At 43.0% G+C, this 17225-nt stretch overlaps 1 protein-coding gene across 1 annotated transcript in view; it reads right to left on the reverse strand.

The window, feature by feature from the left end:
• DENND4C (DENN domain containing 4C) overlaps positions 1 to 17225 on the reverse strand; it is an 88177-nt gene that overhangs the window by 24636 nt on the left and 46316 nt on the right. Inside the window, exons 11-19 of the mRNA XM_083483272.1 lie at positions 12433 to 12533; positions 10038 to 10256; positions 8760 to 8905; positions 7483 to 7518; positions 6937 to 7067; positions 6082 to 6214; positions 5561 to 5767; positions 3198 to 3326; positions 1420 to 1564 (exon numbers count right to left, since the gene is read on the reverse strand). Of these exons, the coding sequence (XP_083339398.1) occupies positions 1420 to 1564; positions 3198 to 3326; positions 5561 to 5767; positions 6082 to 6214; positions 6937 to 7067; positions 7483 to 7518; positions 8760 to 8905; positions 10038 to 10256; positions 12433 to 12533 (1247 nt within the window). The remainder of the gene's footprint in view (positions 1 to 1419; positions 1565 to 3197; positions 3327 to 5560; positions 5768 to 6081; positions 6215 to 6936; positions 7068 to 7482; positions 7519 to 8759; positions 8906 to 10037; positions 10257 to 12432; positions 12534 to 17225) is intronic.

Below are 17225 nucleotides of genomic sequence, written 5' to 3' on the forward strand. Positions count from 1 at the left end.
TGAATTAGATACAAAAGACATGAACATTTTAAAAAAGAAGAGAGACAGCGGCTAGCTGCATTCAGAGAAAGCGCTAGACCAGGATTCCTCAACCTTGGCCCTCCAGATGTTTTTGGCCTACAACTCCCATGATCCCTAGCTAGCAGGACCAGTGGCCAGATATGATGGGAATTGTAGTCTCAAAACATCTGGAGGGCCAAGGTTGACGAAGCCTGCACTGGACCATCAAGAATAACTCTCTCCTCCTCCATCCCTCCAGTGCAGCAGCAAAGAGATCGTTTCAGTTTCGTATTCACTTTCTTTTAAGTAAAGGGTAAAGGGACCCCTGACCATTAGGTCCAATCGTGGCTGACTCTGGGGTTGCGGCGCTCATCTCGCTTTACTGGCCGAGGGAGCCGGCGTACAGCTTCTGGGTCATGTGGCTAGCATGACTGGCAAACCAGAGCAGCACACGGAAATGCCGTTTACCTTCCCGCCGGAGCAGCACCTATTTATCTACTTGCACTTTGACGTGCTTTTGAACTGCTAGGTTGGCAGGAGCTTGCAACGGGAGCTCACCCCGTCGCGGGGATGCGAACCACCGACCTTCTGATCAGCAAGTCCTAGGCTGTGTGGTTTAACTCACAGCGCCACCCGCGTCCCTATCGCTTTCTTTTAGCACGCATTTAATTACAGTGGAACCTCGGTTCTTGAACGTCTCTGTTGACAAACATTTTGGAACCCAAACACCGAAAACTCGGAAGTAACTGCTTTGGTTTTCCAACGATTTTCGGAAGCCGAACGTGCTACGTGGCTTCCGTTTAGAGTTCCCCTATTGAATTGAGGCTTCCGCTTTCGGTTTTCGAGCTTTTCAGAAGTCGAACGGTCTTCCGGAACAGATTACGTTCTAAAACCGAGGTACCACAGTCCTTTTATGAATCGCTCGCCCATAAAACGCCCTTGAGCGATTTCACAAAAATAAGAGAAAACACAATTATATACGTATAAGGCATATGTAAATTTTAAAAAAATCGGGAATCAAAATCTCTAGCAATGCCATCACATCATAAACTGTGGATCATCTTATTTTTGGTTAATGAAAAAAAGCTGAAATGGTCTTGCTCTAACACCCGGAATTGAAATTAACCACAAATTGCCCAGGTTCGGAGGACATGGAAAGCTGTTATTAATCAGAAACAGAAGCAAAAACTTCCCAACTTGTTTCTTGACAAACCATTGTCCAGAATCTGAATACCTGTGGGTAGTCTCACAAGGGGTGGGGAAAGGTGCCTTTTTCCCACTCTCTTTCCGACAAGATACAGCTTGATGCTTCTCAAATTATGTTACATGGATCTTTGATGAAATCCCCTGATGCTACCTTAAAGCCAACGAGAGAGCTCTTTATGCCCAGATTCTGCAGAAGCTGGTCTGTAGGATTACCTGGTATTGAAATAGCCTGCGAACACTGTGTTGACTTTCTGAGACATTGCCTAAATTGTGCCATGCTGTGCACCACATTTCGCAACTTCGTCCAGAGAAATATACCACTGCGATTGCTGCTGGGCCACGGGCTCTCCAAAACTGCCTGGAAAAGTGAGATGATTAAGCAAATGTTTCCCGTGGTCAAAATGCTCTAACAAACTCAAATAACTCACATTTATCTACTGCAATCTCAGGGACAATGCTATATTCATCATCAAACCTTTTATTCGCATCACATAAAGGTAAAGGTAAAGGGACCCCTGACCATTAGGTCCAGTCGTGGCCGACTCTGGGGTTACGGCGCTCATCTCACTTTACTGGCTGAGGGAGCCGGCGTAGAGCTTCCAGGTCATGTGGCCAGGATGACTAAGCCACTTCTGGCGAACCAGAGCAGCACACAGAAACGCCGTTTACCTTCCCGCCAGAGCGGTACCTATTTATCTACTTGCACTTTGACGTGCTTTTGAACTGCTAGGTTGGCAGGAGAAGGGACCAAGCAACAGGAGCTCACCCCGCCACGGGGATTCGAACCGCCGACCTTCTCTGTGGTTTAACCCACAGCACCACCCGCGTCCCATATGTGGCAACACATACAAACATCCAAAACAAATCAATACAGAATTACCACTTCCCCAGTGGCAGAACATCTCTATGTGGCCTTCCTAGATATTAAGGCTGTTTCTGACACTGTTGACAGGGGGCTGTTATGGACCAAATTGGAGACAATGGGCCTAGAACCCAGATTACTCTACTTGATCAAAAAGCTTTATACAAAGAACACCTGCCGTATAAGAACATCAGGGAATGAAATGACAGATCCTGTCATCATAAACCGAGGAGTAAAGCAGGGCTGTGTACTTGCTCCCTCTCTTTTTAACCTCTTTCTTAACGACCTCGCTTCCTTAACGACCTCGCCCACAGCCCAATACTCAATGCATTAAGCATTCCCACCCTCCTATACAATGCTATATTGCACCAAAGCTGTGCTCTGGGGTTCCCCCCTTTGAAACAATCTCACTAACAACTAAACCTGAGAGCTGCTGGAATTTTAACATTTATGGGACAATGCCCTGAAAAATATCCAACAGATTCGACTGATGAAGAAGTGAGATCCATTACCAGTTGCAACAGATAGGTGGCTCAAGGGATTCCTTTCAAAATACGATGAGCACGTACCATTCTTTCAGAATTGGCCCTAAATAAAGTGAAAGCTGGACCATAAAGAAGGCTGATCACCGAAGAATTGATGCTTTTGAATTATGGTGCTGGAGAAGACTCTTGAGAGTCCCATGGACTGCAAGAAGATCAAACCTATCCATTCTGAAGGAAATCAGCCCTGAGTGCTCACTGGAAGGACAGATCGTGAAGCTGAGGCTCCAGTACTTTGGCCACCTCATGAGAAGAGAAGACTCCCTGGAAAAGACCCTGATGTTGGGAAAGATGGAGGGCACAAGGAGAAGGGGACAACAGAGGGTGAGATGGTTGGACAGTGTTCTCGAAGCTACCAGCATGAGTTTGACCAAACTGCAGGAGGCAGTGGAAGACAGGAGTGCCTGGCGTGCTCTGGTCCATGGGGTCACGAAGAGTCGGACATGACTAAACGACTAAACAACAACAACAGGCCTAAACAGGAAGGTTCCTCAAGGTCATCACCCAGAATAAGAGGAATCTACACGGTGTGTAAGGGCTTCCTTGATGGTGGTCTCCCCCAACCGCTCACCCCATTGCTTGCTTACCTTGTTGTAGTACCCATATGTGATGGCATTGGGTGCTATGCCAGCAATTTTCATTTCAAAGAGGGCCCTCACAGCCAGAACAGGATGGCCCCAAAGTCCACAGAGCAGCATCACAACCCTATAGCACACCTGGTAAAAGATGGAAAAGTTCATATTGTTAGAAGGAACTTCGGCGCCAGATGTGACTACCTGCAAAAGATAAAAAGGCTTCCTCTATGATTTTCTGCACGAAAAAGAAAATGAAATAATGACATTTGGACTTCAGGGTTGAAGATCACATTTGTTCACAGAAAGTGGCTTTGTTCGGTGTTATATTGGAGTGGATGAAGTGAATATTGTTTATATAGAGCAGGCAGACGAAGAACTGGAAGTCCTTTACTTTCTGAATTTTATTTTTCTCTTTCTTTTTCTTTTTTCTTTTATTTTAATCCTTTATTATTTTACTCACATAATATACATTCTTTACAGCAAACAACTCCAAAATAAGCAGACAACTCAAAAATAAAATCATATGTAACAAAACCACAAGTCTCATGTTTTCATTTACGCTGATCTCCTCTCCGATACTTTTACTTGATATTTCTTGCTGCTTTCTGCTTTCCTTATAGAATCTTTATAAAAATTTAAATCTCTTAAATCCTTTACCAATCTTTAATAATTTCAATTAACCCCTTCACCTATTTTTCTCTCTTTCTCCCTTCCTTCCTCTCGCTCTCCCTCCCCAAATCTCCTTTCCCCCCCTGCACTCAACCAGAAGCCGTGGAAGCCACGTCAGACGTTCGGCTTCCAAAAAAAAGTTTGCAAACCAGAACACTTGCTTCCGGGTTTGCGGCGTTCGACAACCAAGGTCCCATTGGAGAGGGTTGGTTGACAGCAGCGGAGCCGGAAGGAAGGTTTATAGTTTTTAAAAGAAACTTTCAAAAATGAATTTTAAGTTTAAAACAGATCTCCAAGCTGGTACGGCACAGGCCCTCTCATATATAGTTCTCACTCTGAAGAAGGATCCCCTTAGCCCTTTCTCAGAGTGAGGAAAGAAAAGGCAGGGAGGAGGTGGGGGGGGGAATGATAATACCAATAATAAGCCAAGCTAATAATGAGGGGTTGGGCCCGAAATTCCCCTCACCACCCATACATGCCACCCCAAACAAAAGTCACATTCTTCCTTATTCCTGTGCCAAACCTGATGTGACAGCTAGGTGGATTTTCAGTTACTTATGCCAAGTTTTGGAAGATTATTCTGGTGGCGCTAAGTCAATATTATACTTTTCTCATTAATTCCAAACTTGACACCTAAGGGTTTCACCTGCATCTGCATGGAAATACGTTCTTTATTTTTCCCTATCTAAATTTGGTTGAGGCAAGGTTTAGAGGAGGAAACTCACATAATAATAATAATAATAATAATAATAATAATAATAATAATAATAATAATCTATTTGTACCCCGCCCATCTGGCTGGGTTTCCCCAGCTACTCTGGGCGGCTTCCAACAAAGATTAAAAATACATTAAAATGTCACATATTAAAACTTCCCTGAACTCACTAAAGGAATCGAGTGTGACGATATGTTAGAGCCAAGATTATTACATTCCCCATTACAGTTCAAGTGGAAGAGGAGACAAATAGTTTCAGAATAAGCTTTTAAAGTTTGCAGATGGTTTAAGCTGACCTGTCCAAAATAATTTCCCTTTTCTGCCTCACTGCCATCTTTTTTCATGCTTTTCTCCCCGGGGAAACTTCACTTTCTCATCTAACCATTAATTTATATTTTTATAGGTGAATTGTAAGAAGAAAGTTTTGAGCAATTGGACTTTTTACAAAATTACAGGAGGGTCCGGTGAAAGAAATACATATTCCTGAGTATGTGTGCTTGACTGTGGAGCGAGGCAAATGTTATTCTCAGAGGGAAGACAACTAGAGTTTGCCGAAACTACTTTCCCACATTTAGAGAGGAAGGGGTTGTATACAGAGAACACATCATAGTTCTCTTCTTCCAAGGCTAACTCAGAAACGGCACCACCCAGGAATGATGGGTGTTAAGGCCATTGCTGTGATTAAAAAGATCTGAAGTGCTGCTAATAACTGACAGAATTCACCACATTTTCTTCCTCTGAGCAGTTACACTGGCAGAGTAAGATAGCAAGATTTCAAGTCACTAAATGGATTTCTAGAGTCAGACCATATCTGATTTCTGTATTCAGAGAAAAATAGGAAATATCTGAAGTTCATTTAATCCAAAACTAAGGAAGCTTGAAATTTCTGGTAAAAAACCAAAAACAAAACAGTTCTACAATACAAACATCAAGCAAAGATTAAAAATGCATTTGGATCTCTTTATGTGGTATATGTTTTTGTTTAACTTACTTCATCTAGTGGTTCCACATCAGTTTTCCTCATTTTAATAAGAACGTCATATGCCTGCTGCAGGGCTCTGACTTTGGGGTGGGAAACCCTAACATAAGCTGGGAGACAAATGAACCATAAGCTGTAGCAATGGCTGAAGAGACACTTGGCCCACTGGGAAGCATTTGCGTAGTATTTCTTGGCAAGCTTATGAGCTGCTTTTATCTCCTACAGAAAAGTAAAGCAAAACAAAAGGGGGGGAAATCACAGTGATCAGTCAGAACGTCACATCTCACAATCCTTTAACAACATGTAGTGTGAAAGACAGAAAGCAGTTCTGAAATTATGGCTTTTCCCAGGGTTTTAGCTCTGCTTCAAATATTCAGAGCTGAACATTCAGCTATTCTCAGAGTTACATATTTATTTTATTTCACAAGACTTATATATCAATTATTTTTTAAAAAACATCTCTCAGTTGCTTACATAAAATATATGCTTCCTCTTATATAATCTACTACATTGCTTTTAAATAAAAACCTGACCTGCTTTGTCCTCTTTGCCATAAGTGCTGGACTATTGGAAATGTTTCCTCCGGTAGAGTGCCTGCTGAAGGAAAGCTTGAGCTCTTGTGGTCTGTCAAAAAGCTTCAAGTCTAGCCTGGGGAAGGTTTTATAGCTGAAAGAGACAAGTTCAAAAGGTGTGAGCCAAGCCTGTTTGTTTGTTGAAGCACAATATATTTAGCATAAGACACCACTTCGACAACTTCCAACCAAGAATTGTGCACGGTGGATTTTAGCCATACAGTGGTACCTCGGGTTACAAACTTAATTCGTTCCGGAGATCCATTCTTAACCCGAAACCGTTCTTAACCTGAGGCGTGATTTCACTAATGGGGCCTCCCACTGCTGCTGCCGGCACGCGATTTCCGTTCTCATCCTGGGGCAAAGTTCGTAACCCGAAGGTACTACTCCAGGTTAGCGGAGTTTGTAACCCGAAGCGTTTGTAATCTGAGGTACCACTCCTAGAAATACAGAGGGATGAATGCAGCTGAATGTTAAATGCAAGGTATAAAATTATACTTGAAAATATACCACAGTGATTAGTAAAACTGCTTTGGGGCAGGTGGGGACTCTACCAATAAGATCAAATATGTCATTAGCATTTTAATTACAGTGGTACCTCAGGTTAAGAACTTAATTCATTGTTAATGAAACTGGGTAGAAAAAAAGCAAGAAACGCCAACGACTATTGATGCAACATTATCAGAATTCAGAACAGACGAAGACCAAGGTAGCAATGTAATTTTTAAAGCAGGAAGGCTAATATAAAAGGTTGAAGTGTGCCGGAAAAATCTTTATAAATAGGATGAAGACAAAAATGTATCCAGGCTGCCTTACCTGTATTTAGGTAGCCTATCCTGTCCGTCATCAGGGGGAGGCTCAGGTGGCATGATAAAGACCGTGTGTTCACTCTTCTGTGACTCATCCAGTTCAATCAATCGGGTATCCTCTGTGGAATCCGTATCAACCTGCAAATACATTGTATTGACATTGCACGTGATGATGCAAGTTTAATGCCTTGCCTTGCATCTCTAAGTACAGGTAGCAGTACTATGAAAAAATGTATAGACAAATGCCAAGTCTGTCTGTCTGTCTGTCTGTCTGTCTGTCTATTGATTGATTGATTGATTGATTGATTGTGCTTATTGCCTGTCCCTCACCAAATGGCCCCAGGGCAAGTTACAAAAATGTCCAATGAAAAAAATCAATGCATGGCCAGTTTACAAGACACACATCTTGCAGCTATCATATGCTCTGTGCTGGCCTATCAAAAATTCTAAGGCATATAATTAAACAACCACGAATCCCATTCCCACGATATTGTCCAGACATGCGAAATACAAGAAAACTCTTAAAATGTTCCTATAGGAAGTAAATAAATACCTTTTCTCCTTTTTCTGATCCTTTCTCTGGAAAAAGCTAGAAAACGCGATAAAAATTAGAAAAGCATATATTAAAAACTCCAAAACTTAGTATAGTATTTTTTCCCCATACTCTGCCTAAGAAAAGCTGCTATTGGAATTTAAACACAGAAAGTTCCCAAAGGAGAAGTAGGCATACATTTCAGTGTACGGGAGATTCATGTACCAATGGGATCTTCTAGCCTGGACTAGAAAACTGAGTGAGAGACAAATCACACAGGCCCATTATAAAAGAGAGTTTGAGCTAGAGATGTGCCATTCAAAACAAGCTCCAAGAGCTCTATATCCACATGACTACAATTATTGCCAAGTCCATTCTACCACATGGGCTTCTCCATTAAGGCTGATATATGTAGATGCTGCGCTGCTATTTAGCCACACACATTCCCTGTATAAAACTACAATAAGCAACTCAACTCAAGCTGTTTCAGGAGGTGAAATTCCATTCCTGACACATCAAAGGAGAGACTCAAGAGCATGGGTAGGCAAACTAAGACCTGGGGGCCGGATCCAGCCCAATCGCCTTCTAAATCTGGCCTGCAAATGGTCCAGGAATCAGCGTGTTTTTACATGAGTAGAATGTGTCCTTTGATTTAAAATGCATCTCTGGGTTATTTGTGGGGCATAGGAATTTGTTCATTATTATTTTTTCAAAATATAGTCCGGCCACTAATAATAATAATAATTTATTATTTATACCCCACCCATCTGGCTGGGCTTCCCCAGCCACTCTGGGCGGCTTCCAACAAAATATTAAAATACCGTAATACATCAAACATTAAAAACTTCCCTAAACAGGGCTGCCTTCAGATGTATTCTAAAAGTCTGGTAGTTGTTGTTCTCTTTGACATCTGGTGGAAGGGCGTTCCACAGGGCGGGTGCCACTACCGAGAAGGCCCTCTGCCTGGTTCCCTGTAACCCCACAAGGTCTGAGGGACAGTGGACCGGCCCCCTGCTGAAAAAGTTTGCTGACCCCTGCTCAGGAGCATTTAGCAAAGAGAATCAAAAGCCTAACACTATCACATTTATAGATAGGTAGCCGTGTTGGTCTGCCATAGTCAAAATAAAAAAAATCCTTCCAGTAGCACCTTAAAGACCTGAAGGTATCTGAAGAAGTGTGCATGCACACGAAAGCTCATACCAAGAACTAACTTAGTTGGTCTTTAAGGTGCTACTGGAAGGAATTTTTTTATTTTGACTATCACATTTAGTTAGACAAAAAAGAGAAAGAAGTTTTACCTTTTCTACGCAGTCGTCAAAGAATGCCAGTCCAGTATCTTTGTCACTCACAAAACTGCATTCTACAATGAAGCTGCTAAATATCTGCGTCTTTGTTAAAACCGTGTAGAATTTTGTGTAGGCACGATCCCTACTTTTTAAAAACCCTAGTTAAGAAACAAGACAATTTGCTAGAGATAAAAGGTTCACAATTAACTTTATTTGCATACTGAGCTTCTTACTTTAGCAACTTGCCATTTCCCCATTATATTCTAAGTATTTTCCGCTCATATTTCTTTATATCATTATATGCCACCCAGTTAATAATGTCCTCCAGGTGGTTAACGGTCAAAAGTTAAAAACTATAAAAAAGCAACCCACAGGAACCCCAGAAGTTAAACAAAGCAAGACCAACTACAGCATAGGAAACAAAACACACATGAACAAAGAGTTAAGCACGCTTGGAGATCTTAACATTCCTAGGAAAATAAGAGAGTATGAGATATCCTGAACACAGGCACCAAGCCTGTGTTGTAAGAATTCTAAGGTCCCAATATAAAATAAATGTTCATAAACGTACAAGGCAAACACATACATAAGTATATGAACCACGTGTCTGAAATAGTACAGGAGAGCAATCCTGAGGCCATTTTGACTCTTCCAAATTGACCTCAATACATTTCTCTGCAAGGAGGGAGGCAAATGGGGAAAGCCTTCCCTTTGTCTCTCTGCTTACAAATCCTGTCTTCTTGGTGGGGGGGGGAGAGGGGAAAACAGAACCAAAACCAGAAGGAGAAAGATGAATTGCCTAGTAATCTTATCCAAATTTAACCTGCCCATTTCCTTTGAGAAGCTTCTACGACAACAGCATTTTTGTGCTGTCGGTTTTCTGTTGCCACAATGAAAATGAGTATTTTCTAAAAAATTGCAATTCTGACAAAATAAACTGAGGACAATAAGCTCCGGGAAGTGGGGAGGGGGCAAGGTGGGAACCCTTAAAATTCAAACCTTGAGTGCTCATGTAACCGTAACAGATGATATTTATATATTCTAGGCTTGGTGCATTTGAGAAACCTACAAACATAAATAGGCTTTCCCATTAATTTCAACAGGGCTTGTGCAAGAAGATTCCAGCACACTCTGGAACTCTACTGCTCTCCAACTCTGAAGTCCAATAACATGCAAAGTGCAGCCCTGTGGATATACAGAGGACGTCTGCGAGACACAAGCTGAGAGTGGCCCTGTTACTATTGCTAGCATTTCATTTCAACCAGTGCCCAGGTTCTTCTCAAAACTCACCTTGATTGTCAAACAAGGAATCTGTAGCAGTAGCTTTATTCGAAGGTGCCTGGGTGATCGGTTTAAGAAACGTCCTGTACCCTTTTAAAATAGATGCCATGAAGCGTAGAAAGGCTTCCTGGATCTCAGTTTCGAATTGCGTGTTCTTTTTGTGCCACGAGAAATCTGCCTCTATAGGGGTCATCTCGACCGCAGAGCCTTCTTGTGTCTTTCTGTGAACTGGGGTAGAGGTTGGAAGGAGGAAAGCTGAATTAAAGGGGTTTTTTTTCCAGCTCCACGGGTGTGGTTTATTTAAATATTAAAAAGGCTAACCATCAAGGAATGCTTACACAGAGGCGAATTAAGAATGAGTGCAATTTACAGCGTTTGGAACCTAAAACCTCTATGGGCTTTGACTTTCAACTCTACCATTCGCAGTAACATCTTAGCTTCAAGCTATTATGTCATACCCCTTTATCAGCAGATCTGTGAAAGCTGAAATAAAAGTGTATGCTAAGTCAGTGAGGTTACTGAAACTAGCATTATGCTTGGCACTGTGCATTAAAAATATAGCCTTCAGTAAACAGCAAAATGTGTTTGTCTTTCCTAAACACACAGCAAAGGAAATCTCCTTTGCAATCACCACCCTGGCACTTTCTACCCGTCACGGGAAAATGTGATGTGTGCAAAGAAGAGTTTTAGCTGAAACGCACCATGGCTTTTTTCCATGTGTGTGGAAGCAAGCAGTTTTTCCGCAGATAGAAACAACAGCTCTTGATAAGAACCAAGAAGAGGACAAAAAGAGGAAGATAAGAAGTTCCCCTACTGATTCTGCAGGGTAAGTACACGTGCAGTAGTAATTTAGGTAAAAGGTAAAGGGACCCCTGACCATTAGGTCAAGTCATGACCAACTCTGGGGTTGCGGTGCTCATCTCGCTTTATTGGCTGAAGGAGCCGGCATACAGCTTCTGGGTCATGTGGCCAGCAGGACTAAGCCTCTTCTGGCGAACCAGAGCAGCGCACGGAAACACCGTTTACCTTCCCGCTGGAGTGGTACCTATTTATCTACTTGCACTTTGACGTGCTGTTGAACTGCTAGGTTGGTAGGAGCAGGGACCGAGCAACGGGAGCTCACCCCGTCGCGGGGATTCGAACCGCCGACCTTCTGATCGGCAAGTCCTAGGATCTGTGGTTTAACCCACAGCGCCACCCACGTCCTAGTAGGAATTTAACCCCTTCTATAATTTAACCCCTTCTATATTACCAGCCGAGTTCACACTTCACATCAAAGCATAGTTTTAAAAAATAATATCGTTACCAGCATGTTTTTGCATGCTACTCATATCGTCCTGCTTTGTTCCTGCTGTTGGCACCAGGGAGAAAACAAACCAGACTGGTTTCACTTCCACACAAACCAGAGCCCATGGTTTGTTTCCTCCTAGGAATAAGCATCAACTTCCAACTAAACCACACATCCTGGCTCACAAATAAAGGGAAGCTAGTCTCTGGTAGGGCTGGGCGATAAACAGTAGAACCTCGGTTTTTTAATGTAATCCGTTCCGGAAGACCGTTCTGAGTTCTGAAATGTTCGAAACCCGAAAACTCAATAGCCGACAGCTAGGCCTCAGGACCTTGCACTCAGCAGAACCGCGTGACATGTTCGACTTCCGAGGTGTGTTCGAAATGTTCGTCAATGGAGACGTTCAAAAACTGAGGTATCACTATATTGATATATCGTCCAAAATCGGTTTGAAGTTCACATTGTGATAATTGTTTCATCGTATTTGAGCTGACAATATATCACAAATTAGTGTAAGGGCTAAGCGATATCTGGTTTTCAACACTGCGATAACTAGCTCAACCTCACAATATCACCAGCTAAATATTGCAATCTGCCACAATGTATGAAATTAAGGATGGAACTATACAGAGGCGAACAGGACAATGTTGGGGCAATTGCTACTATGTAGAGGTCTAAAACGGATAAATGATTGAGTGGGTGGTTGCTGAACAACTCCAGGCACGTCTGGAGGATGCGGACCATTTGGATCCCTTCCAGTTGGGATTCAGGCCTCATCATGGGACTGAAACTGCCTTGGTCGCACTGGGCGATGATCTCCGGTGGGCTAGGGACAAAGGTGAGAGCTGGAACTCTCAGCGGCCTTTGACACCTCCAACCATAACATCCTTCTGGACCATCTAGAGGGGCTGGGGGCACCGTTATACAGTGGTTCCGCTCCTTCCTCCTGGGCTGTGTCCAGAAAGTGGTGGTGGGGAGGATGAGTTTTCAGACCCCTGGGCCCTCTTGGGTATCCCAAAAGGGAAAAGGAGCAGTTTTCCCCCCTTATAACACCACCATTATAATTATCTTCTTTTGCTTAAATCAACTTTATTCTCCTTCTACACCATGGTTTACCTAATGCCAGTTGTGGATGCAATTTCTTTAAGGTGCTGAGCAGGCTTTTGCATGGCTTCTTAGGAAGCTGCTTCCAGTTCATGCTCTTCTTATCATCTGATCTACACGATTGAGAAAACACACACATACACACACAAATCAAAATGGACATATGTTTAAAGGTGGAAAATGTATTGCTTTAGTCTAGCATTTCTTAATGCCCAAGAAGAAAGGAAATTATAACGCTCCCACACCCCAAAGCACCTTTTGTTTTTTTGAAGTGAAACATCTGGTAGCAGCTATTGGGTTTCATGAAAAAGCGATAGAGCTCTCTTAACTGAATTTGGATCTAATCCCAGAACGCACGAATTTTATTTAAGTTTGATTTAGGCAGTAATCCAACACGGAGTTCCCTATCCTATTTCAGCGTCTGCATTTTTAAAAACGGTTTTCCACATTTTAACTGATTTCCCCCTCCAGTCGGGGAAGGAGGGAATTGCTCAGGTACAATTAAATTTGGCAGGCATACAATTTTGTACCTTCATTGGATTTTTAATTTTAATGAGTCTTGAGCATTTTCATGCATGGCAACAGATTCAAGTGTTTTCATTTTTCAGATATGCCTTTAAACTACTATAATTGCAAGAACTGAAAATATTCAAAACCACGATGAATCACTATGCTGTTATTTCTCTGAGATGAAGGCCAGTGTCAGAAAGAAGCAAGCATGTTTTTTTGCAGACTGGGAACAGACTGTCAATCAAAAATAAATAATTTGATCCAGGAGTGGGGAACTTTTGGTCTGCCAGACACTGCTGGACCACAACTCCCAACATCCCATACCACTGGCCATTCTGGTAGGACTGATGGGAGTTGGAGTCTATTTGCATCTGGAAGGAAGGTGAAATAATTGCTGGAATCTGTTGTGTTCATCAGCATGCCATCATTTCACACAAAGCCTACGCTATGCATGAAAATGTGAGAACCGCTCCTTTATATGCAAGATCAAGGGCAGGATCTAAATAATTAGTGTTTGTGAAACACGCACAGCTGCAGTATAGAGCTTCACAGTTTCTCTGCTGCTTAAAATGAGGCCTGTGTCTTCTGCAAGGGAAGCTACATAAAAAATGCAGAAATATAATTCTGGCTGTGTGCAGCTCATTAACATATGCACATAATCCTTTTTGGGATTGTGACCAAGACTGGGCTTGGGCATCAGCGAGTACCTGACTGGCAAAAATAAACTCAGCTTTTTATATTCCTTCTGGCGCTTGAGAGGAAGTTTTGGAGCATTTAGGAGAAATAAAACTGCACCTCTGAAAACCAAAGAAAACCACAGTGCGTGACATTTAAAAAAGGGGATACGGGATTTGTGGATTAATACTTAATGTCATGTGTTACCATTGCTAAGGCCAACAGTTAAATGTAGAGATGTATTCAGATATAGAGGCTAGATTATTCACAGCTGGATTCAGTTCTTGAAATGGGTGAGATGGAGAGAAAACACTACAAGAATGATATCAGGGCTGTTAGAAGAATACTTGCTTCTCCCGGACACAGATATGCATTTAGGGGAACTCTGCAATTAAACAGCAGGCAGTCTTCAGCAGCAACAAAAACTAATATGAGGGGGGAAATGACCTAACAACCCGCCCAATATCTGCACACGAACAGCTTCTCATTGTCACTTCTGTTAATAGACTCTGAAAGCAACTGAAGTCAGACAATGAAGAGGACCGTGTGATGAATGAAAGCTATTCAACATTTTTCTGGCACTCAGTAATGCCTCCATCACTATGGTATAGTTGGTAGCACCAGAGTCACACACAAGACCTGCTTATCTGTGACAAGTGTCTTATCTGTGACAGCGCTTTTCTTTTCTGAGAAGTGCTATTTTTCCTTTTCCTCAACGCAAGGTCATCTTGGCAACTGTTCCTGGGTAATTTTGCGGTGACCCATGTAAGATCTGTATGCTTCTTTACATAATACTTTATGTTTTAGTTAATGTCATCTAGCTCCAATTAATATTAAGCAATTTGATCCTCGCTGCAAAAATGATCAAGGAGTGTGCCACAAGTAGTTTTAACTGTGTTTTAAAAGGTGCAAAGAACAGTTTTGCAATCTCAACAATTTATCTGTAATTTGGATAAGTGTTTTCTCTAAAGACATGGATATATATTTTTCTAGAAAGAGCTAATGTTTCACGGGCAAGTGTCAAACTTAACATTTATTGCAAACTGTGGGGAAAAGGTTTTCTAGCAAATGACCTGTGACCAACATAACATGTGGCACGCAGAGATGGCTAGACTGACTGGAGAAATCAGGAGGATCAAAACTTCAATAGAGAATGGAACAAAAAGGTTGTATTTAAAAGAACACTGTAAACACTTGAACTCTTTGGCAGGTTTTGAATAACCCTTGAAATGTTACAAAGACTTTGGATATTTTGGAGGACTCTAATTCGGATGAACTATAATATACAGTTGATTAAGATATTTAAAGGACCCACGGACGGGAGGAAGGAGGTCCTAAGATTCGGAAGAATCTTGTTTTATCTTTAATATTAAAAAAAATTGTTAATTGTGTGATTTATTTTATAAAACCAATATTTTTAAAAAAAAACACGTGAAAATTCACTGATAGACACCCAAAAATAAAAGCTTTCGAAGCAAGAGCCAAGTCCATGTGGGAAGTTGTAATGCTCACAAGAATTTACACCTGGCTATCGCAACACCCTATTGATTTGTTTCTTTCTAACCCAGGATATATACCATTTGTAGGGAAGACAACTGTCACAGGAAGTTCCCCTTTTAAAAAAGAGGATTTCATTCTAATGAATATCATATTGCATCACTTGGCTACTATCTGTTTTATTTTCCAGTCTCAAGCCCAACAATAACTGACCCCAGTGGCCATTTCTGCTTCTGCACTTTATTTCAGTACCGGGGTCGGCAAACTTTTCCGCTAGTGGGCCAGATCGGCCGTGGACAGGAGCGCGCACCTCCATGTGCATGCGCACACGCCCGTCACTCTTTCCCCACTGGCTTTCAGAGCCATGGCGGGGGGGGGGGGAGGTGGCGTCTGCGGCTTCCTATTGGCTGCAAGAGCTTCCTGCAGCCAATAGGAAGCCAGGGCTGCGTCCCAGAAGTCAGTCCCCGCGCAGAGCAACCGGCGCAGCGCGCCAGTTTAGCTTCACGCGGGGACTGACCGAGCGGGCAGCAAGGGCTGGTGGCCAGTTTAACGACCCCCTCGGGCCATATCCAGCCCATGGACTGTAGTTTGCCGACCCCTGTTTTAGTAGAAGAAGAAGAGGAGGAGGAGGAGTTTGGATTTGATATCCCGCTGAGAGGGGGATGGGGCTGAGAGACTTCAGAGAAGTGTGACTAGCCCAAGGTCACCCAGCAGCTGCATGTGGAGGAGCGGGGAATTGAACCCGGTTCACCAGATTACAAGACTACCGCTCTTAACCACTACACCACACCGGCTCCCTACAATCGCATAAGGACTTTCTTCCCAGTGTTGGTGGTGTTAATTTTAAATTATGTTGCGGCTCATTTGCACTTTGTGTTCAGAACTGCCTTTGACCTTTTGCAGGATTGCACTGTTCCCTGACACAAGGCAAAAGACCTTCAGCTTCTGAGGGCAGAATTTTGTCTCTCTAGGTCAGATGTGTGGAAATTCCAGCCCATGAACCAATCTTGGCCCGCTGGACTTCCCCATGAGGCCATTTCTGGGCCTGTATCCTATACTATATTTTAACAGAACTCCAGATATGAGAGTCGTTCACAGGTTCCCCAGTATAAAATTGTGGACTGACAGGTTTAGCATTGTGTTTGAGAAGCAGCTTAGGTCTTCTGCTTCCAATGACTTCCTGTCCTGAAAAAAACAAGGTGTTGTTTTGGGACTACCGGGCGAGCTGTATAAGAAGATCCCTGTTGGATCAGGCCAAGGGTAAGACTGCTCTAGATCAGTCTCATCACGTCAAGCCATGGTTCGGTGTCAGATCTAAAGCAGCCCATTGATTTGTACTAAAAGTAGCACTAAGTGTAATGTGGCTTTATCGTTTTGAACACAGGTCTTGCACCAGGTCAAGCACAGTCACAGGCAAATACATGCAACTAGAGGCTGCACTCTTGCTCCCATTACTCTGCAACCCTGCCTACCCCAATCCGTTACCAAGCCCCCTCCCTTTCCATCTGGCCCAAACACCCATCCCTTCACTGCTCCTTCAGCCCCCATCCCAGCCTACATGCTAAAGCCCCCACTCTGTTTCGCCAAACCCCATCCCCCCAGTTTGCTCAGAACTCCCCCCATCCCCTTGCAACTCACTCCAATCCAAAAACCATCCAGTGGCTGCCCCAGTGGTCTCCCTTCCGCTACCCCCCCAAAAACCAACCCGGAGAAGAAATTGTGAGGACTCATACGCTACCCTCCCGAGTGCTGTTAGAACTACATTCGAGCAAACAGTTACCGTATTTTTCACTCCACAAGACACACTTTTTTCCTCCTAAAAAGGAAGGGGAGATGTCTGTGCGTCTTATGGAGTGAATGTGTGGTCGATCGCTGGCTCCCTTTCCGGCCCCTTGCCCGGGCCTCCATTGTTGAATGTTCTGCAGATGGAGGCTGTTTGTTTCCCCAACGATATGGGACTGGCTGTTTAGATTATCTGTCTGGAAATTGTAGAAACGGCTCCCTTTCCTTTCCTAAAGAAGCTGCAGAACTGTGAGTTGAACCCCATAAAAACAGGATTTTTTCCCCTTTGCAAAGTAAGCTCGACAACTCTGAGCTGATCCTCAAAAGAGGGGCTTTTCCCC

Source organism: Podarcis liolepis (assembly GCF_965112155.1).
Source record: "Podarcis liolepis genome assembly, chromosome: 17".
Lineage (NCBI taxonomy): Eukaryota > Metazoa > Chordata > Lepidosauria > Squamata > Lacertidae > Podarcis > Podarcis liolepis.